The 6,477-nt window shown below is 43.1% G+C and overlaps 1 protein-coding gene across 1 annotated transcript; it reads right to left on the reverse strand.

Annotated features, from left to right (window-relative positions):
* Positions 1-512: 512 nt before the first annotated feature.
* Positions 513-2,258, reverse strand: LRRC30 (leucine rich repeat containing 30). Its single transcript, XM_073632724.1, has one exon. The coding sequence runs from the start codon at positions 2,022-2,024 to the stop codon at positions 1,149-1,151; it is 876 nt and encodes a 291-aa protein (XP_073488825.1). The 5' UTR covers positions 2,025-2,258; the 3' UTR covers positions 513-1,148.
* Between the last annotated feature and the right edge of the window lie 4,219 nt (positions 2,259-6,477).

Consider the following 6,477-nt stretch of genomic DNA (forward strand, 5'->3'; position numbering starts at 1 on the left):
CCATCACTGGTCTGAGCACTTTGGGAAGAGATGATTTGATAAGATATCAAAGGGGATGAAAATCCCATGTAGAGTGGCTTCATCCTGGACTTCACAGCCACCTTCACACCTGTGTCTATAGGGTTGATTAGTGTAGCTCCATTCAGTTTCTAGGTTTGAAAAAGACATTTTTTTTGAAAATGCTAGATGTTTAGCTGTCTCTGACTTAAATATTTTCAGAGTTACTGGACTAAACATACATGTAGGTTAGAAAAGGTGAAGAGAGTCTAGATCTACAAACTTGTTGCAAGGTAGTGATTTTTAGATAGAAAGGTCAGCAGTGGCAGCCTAAATGCTTCTCTCAGTATAAAAGAAACCTGCATTGTGAGAAATAAGTAAGCTGTCATTGCTGACTTCTCCTGCCTGTGTCTGATTAAGTGCTTTCTGGATCACTAGCCAAAAGCAGATTTAAAGTTAGCAAAGATCTAATCTTCAAACTGTGAGTGAAACAGAACTTAATTAGATCTGCTGGATAACAAGACAAAATGCTTTTTATATAGGGAGAAGCAATACCAACCTCCATATTTTTGCAGCACTGGTTTCTTTCATCATCAATAAGGCAATTATGAATTTTTCCAGTAGGTGGCACTACAGTACATACAGCAACAAAACCCCATTCACATGGCATATTGTATATGATTATATGATTTCACTACAAAATAAGTAAATTAAAAATATATTAGAAAAGGCATTCATTTTACAACCTGCACTACAAATATAATAGCTCCTCTTAGACTAATACATTTTTACTTTTTAAAAATCACCCTTTCTAGTTAAAAGCATAAATTTTCACAATAAAATTGAAATATACTGTACATTCCTGCAATATGATATCAACGTGAGATTTCAAAGGCTTTCTTTTAAATGTATAATGATTATTCTCAAATTAACTATTTATGTATAAATATAGCAGATTCTGTAATCTGAATTTCACAGTAAATATATTTCATAACATTATTTTTGAAAACTATACAACAACAAAGTGTGTATGTCATCTGGTACTCAACAATTCTAAATGAAAACCCTAAAAAATAATTAGTACATTTCTATATTCACATGCCAGTTAGAGGAGTTACAGTTCTTAATATCATATAAAATTAATATTCAGGTTAATTTTTTAAGTCTTTGAGGTAACTGAATAGCATATCTATTCCACCGTCTACAACTTCTGATAAGGGCTTAACTAAAGGATTGTTTTGAATATGAAGACCCTTGTCGACTGGGTTCCATGCAATTCGGCTTAGTCTTCCTAATAAAAACAGGTCATTCGGAAGTGTTTGTATGTTGTTATAATCCAAATTTAGGAGTTCCAAAGAGGTTAATAAACAGATAGATCGAGGCAACACACTGATCTTGTTATTGTTAATAATCAGAATCTTCAAGCTCTCTAGACATCTAATACTCTCTGCAATGTTTTCAATTTTGTTTGCTCCAAGGTGCAGAAAATCCAGAGTTCTAATCTGATAGATACACGAAGGAATGTTCACTATCCAGTTATTGCTCAGATTTAGCTTCCTTAACTTGAATAGGTCGCTGTATGTTGCAGGAAGTTCTGATATGAAATTGTGTGATAGGCTGAGCACCTCCAACTTTCTACATAAACTCAGTTCTTCTGGCATCTCACACAGATAATTCATGTTGACAAAAAGAACTTTGAGGTTTCTCAAGAGACCGATTTCCTTGGGAAGGTGAACAATTCTGTTACCACTTAAATTGAGCACTGCTATTTGTTCCATTTTGGCCACTGCAGGAGGAAGTTTAGGCAACCTGTTGTGTGACAGATTGAGTTTTTCAACTTTAGTCATGTGCCAAATGAAGCTGGGGACCTCAGCAGCATCCTGTAAAACAAAGTTAAAGTTTACAGGCTCTTGTTTTGCTTTTGGATCAGAATCGGATAATGGACTAGGCAACGCCTGCTCTTTTTGCAATTTATGACCACCAGTTTTCTTGTTCTTGGACATCTGGCTTGAGAACGAAGTTCCCATGGTTAACCAAAAATAATATCTGTGGAGGGTTAAACGTTTGTTAGGTCCAGCTTTCTTTGGTGTCCGCAGTGATGACGTACCATTGAAACAGAAAAGTGGTTGACTGAAGAGGAAGAGGATTTGCTTGCATAAAGGATGGACAAAATTATGGAACTTGAGAAGAACTTTTGTTTCTATTTATTTTGTTTCCCAAGCTGAGTGAGCAGAACTTGTTTTCTGAAAGTGCCAACACACTTGTTCATGGAACTGCTGAACACACAAGTACAACGACACGCCAAGCCAGCTGCCACTGTCACTTTCTGTAGCTCTATAGGAATGTCTCATGGTGTCTTCATTTATCTATAATCACCAGTAAGCCCAGTGAAATGTAATCAGATCAGGTTTCTTGACCTACTTTACACTAGTAGTTACAAGTAGATATAAATAAGTAAAAAATATTTACTGTGTACAGAGACTGTGATGGATGCACAGCAAGTGTTTGGATAGAATAAAGCAGAAAGCGATAGTCCAAGCGACAAAATGAGACCAACAGTTATACCAATTAATTCAGTGATTATTAATGACTAAATACCTAAGATTTTTTAGGAGCAGCTTTATATTTAAGCTTCTGTATCTCGATGTAAAGTCACATCAAAGATCAGACATGCCAATTGACATTCCAGTGGCTAAACCAACAATGGTTTCTGCATAATCCCTATATTTACGCAGATGTCAAAACTATTCCATGAGTCCCTTTGATTTCTAAGTTTCCATTGTCCACCCATCACTCAATAAAATAATGTAAAGGTAATCACAATCCATATGATATATGAAAGTAAAATAACCCATCCACATCCTTTGCAGCCAGATTATGTACTCTCCTTTGGGTTTACCTGCAACTATGTAGTGAGAGGGGGTTACCTGGTTAGATATACTGAATTTATATGGGACATTTAGTTAGCCTCTAGATCAGAAATTACCTCTTTCCCTTAACCTTACAAAAAAAAAAGAAGTGAAAATCTCAATAATTTCAGTGGAGGCTGTTAAAGTGTCATTAAACCCACATCAGTAAAACTTCAGTATACGCTGTATTACATGCTGTTCATACTCACTCTATGGGATTCATTTTCTGTATTCTGCAAAAAAACGGATTGATCCTGATGTTCACTGTCCCTCCCTCCTTGTCTGTGTTCCTGCTGCAGCTTGAGATTGCATAGACCAGCTATTGCCACATCTAATGAGCATGCTTCAGTTTCAGTTCCCTTCTAAACCGTTCATTTGCTCCTTTTTCTTATCTTTGTAGCCCACATGACTATAGACTTACACATGTGGGCGTATACACAGGGATAAATGGCAGCCCACTCCTCCCTCCCTCATAGTTTTTATAAGGTTTAATAAAGACACTATTTCATCCAGTTCAACCTGTGTTGGTGTTTCATGTTGATAATCATTTTCTATATCCCTGTATATTGTGTTCACTAAGATGCATGTCCAAGAGTCTTTTAAAGCTATCAATACTTCCTGCTGACACCACCGATTGTGGAAGAGAGTTCCATATCCTTGCCACCCTGACAGTGAAAAACCCCTTATGCAGCTTTAAATTAAACCGCTTCTCCTCCAATCTCATTGTGTGGCTCTGTGTTTTCTTACACTCCCTGAGACTAAATAGTTTCCTAGTTATGCTGGGATCACCATTGAAATTGAGGGACCCCTCCTCCTCTATGCCCACTAAACAGCTAAACATTTTAAGGGTGGGTGCTAGAGGTAAGATTCATTGTTAGGACAGGTAAATTTAGGTAGGCCTGGCTGGCAGTCAGGCCTGCTTGTTTTTGTTCTGATCTGGGCTGGGAGTGGCTCAGAGTAGTGCTGGGTGACTCACAGGTGACATCACTAGAACCTCCTACGTCTTTCCAGACGGTTCTAGTGCTTTCTGAAAAGAGAGACTGGAGGGGAGGTGAAGTCACCTGGGGTGTTCTGGGGAGCCCTGACCTATCCCCAACTTGGATTTGCAGGGGGCAGGCCTCCTAAAATACCCAGGATCAGCCCAGCTTGGTGGGAGTTGTAGGTTGGAAGAGCTGGAGTGAGAGAGTTCTGAAGCTGTCTAAGGTTGTCAGGGCCTTTGAGGGAGCTCCCCAGAGGGTGACCTTGGGCCTGGGCTCAGGTGCAGTCGGGACCATGTTCAAGAACATGTGTAATGGTCCTGGACCGGAGGCACAAGGGATAGCAAGGAGAGGATAGCGGGAGAGTGTACTGCTTCAGGGAGGACAACTGGCTGGTGAGGGAGGAACAGTCAGGAGGACTGGGGAGGCACGCCTGAGAGGACTGGAAGCTTGCAGTCTGAGATGGGTGCAGACCAAAAGAGTGGACTGTGGTGAAGGGGGCAGTGAAGAGGGACAGCTACAGCCAGAAGGGATGGCAGGGCCTGAAGATAGGTTACGGGGATCAGCAGCTACCTGTAGGACAGCTAGCACCAGAGACTTTCTATTTTGCTACACTATAGGGGCCACAGACCCTGCCTGCAAAGGCCAATTGCTAAGTCCTGGCTGAGCCAGTGTTAGGCCTAACCACGTTGTGCTAGCTGTGCCTGAAAATTAGAGAGGAAGCCATGTGCAGGAGGAGAAAGGAGTGAAAATTAGAGAGGAATTGATGTGCAGGAGGAGAAATGGAGTGTATATACTTGTCCTGTATAGGTTCTACCAATTCTACTGGGCATTCCATATTTTGCTTCCCCATCCAAGTTCAATCCCCTCAATAAAAAAACAAAAAAAACAAAGCATGTGGACTGTTCTATGACTCTGAGTGTCTGAAAGGTGAATGCCGGGATGGGCAGGGTGACCGACAATCCAATATTTCAGCAGCCCCTATGGGGGTACCACTATATTTGGGGGCTCATCTGGGATGTCTGTTCACGGATAACCTGCCAGCCATTGCCCCTAGCAACTAAGGTTGATTGAGCCGAAGAACTGTGCTTTGTTCTGCCACCACTGAGGAATTACACTTGGGGAAGGACTTATGTGCTCAGCCTGTTATCTTGTGCCACATTAACAAGTGCTATTGTTCTTAGCAACCAGCGGGAGCTGCCTTCAAATGTAACTCTTATTTCTGCCTGCCTGCCCAGTTGCACTTACTGCGGCTGGGACAGACACTTGTGCTGATCTTGCAATTCAGCAACTCTGTACTATGTGCTGTTACCACATCGGGCGATTGCGCCCATGGATTACAAATATGTGCAGCATTTTGCTAATGCTGGACATTCTGAACTTTGCTTCAAACTCCTGCTTTAAACAGTAAAGTGTGCCTGGAGCTGTCTATTGTAGACTGGGGTGATCGGGGTAAGCCTGCAGGCAAGACTGTGCTAAGAATGCTGCTCTCAGCGAGACAGGAGCTACAAACTTTATTGTTGCTATCGGCAACCACCAAAGATGTCAGCGGCCATCTGCTTTCAGTTGTTTGGGCACAGTCGGTGCTGAGCAACATTCCTGGACAAGTCTTGCTAGTCACAGCATACTGCCAACTTCAATTCATCTAACAAGGGGTTACAGCAGCATGCTCAAAGAGGGGCCTGTTTATCACTTTTGGAGATGTCAATCTGTCTAGAAGCGAGGGGGCAGTGTCATGCCCTAGAGGAGATCCAGCGTTCCCTGTTAGCAGACACCACAAGGCAGATAAGCAATATGGTGGAGAGTTCACATAGGTACCCAGCGCTGACCTGGTTGCCTGACATGTAGGAACAGACACTCGTTGACACCGGTGTCTGGTTGGAGCATTGCGGGGGATTTACCCTTGGGATGACAGATGGGATGGAGCGGCTGTGTTTGCTGTGCCCAGAGTGCCAGATCTGATGTGGTCATTGCGGCGAGCCGCTCACCCGGCTTGCATCCAGCCAGCAAGGGCCACAGTACTACAGAGTGAAATTGCACTCAGGTCTGTGTCGCATGCAGCTGTAGAGATCCCGGAAGGCCGGAGTAGCCTGGAGTCATCCCTGAAAGGTGGGGTAGAGTCTGAGCCTGGTAACTCCCCTGAAAACATCAGTGACTTAAGGTCTGTCGTGGCCTGCGGCCTGGTCGGGGACCTGGTAACTGTGAGTACTGCCCAGCAGGAAACAGAAATTATCCCTGAAATGCCAGCCGCTCCTATTTCTGCAGATATCCCAGTCCAGAAGGAGCCAGTGCTTTAATGGGGTGTGTCCTCAGGTGGTCTGGATGGGGAATGCGAGGGCAAGGTTATAGATTGGGTTTTCCCAGACTGTTAGCAGAGTTCGGGTCCCTAAAGAGGCTAGCAGAATGGTCCTCTCCTGATAGCTGCCTGGAGGAGAAATGGGAGACAGGAGGTTCCCAGGTCCTGGAAGTTCCGTCCGAGGGGGGAGAAGAGACAGAGTCTGCTGGGAGGCCCGAAGGAATAACAGCAGACAACTTTTTGTCCAAAGACCCTCCACCACCCAGACCAGAGCGACCACTTATAGGCAGTGGGTGAA

Source organism: Aquarana catesbeiana, linkage group LG05, assembly GCF_042186555.1.
Source record: "Aquarana catesbeiana isolate 2022-GZ linkage group LG05, ASM4218655v1, whole genome shotgun sequence".
Classification (NCBI taxonomy): domain Eukaryota; kingdom Metazoa; phylum Chordata; class Amphibia; order Anura; family Ranidae; genus Aquarana; species Aquarana catesbeiana.

What these genes read in the sequence shown, in the direction of transcription:
- LRRC30 (XM_073632724.1), bottom strand. Translation starts at nt 2,024, where the DNA reads ATGGGAACTTCGTTCTCAAGCCAGATGTCCAAGAACAAGAAAACTGGT.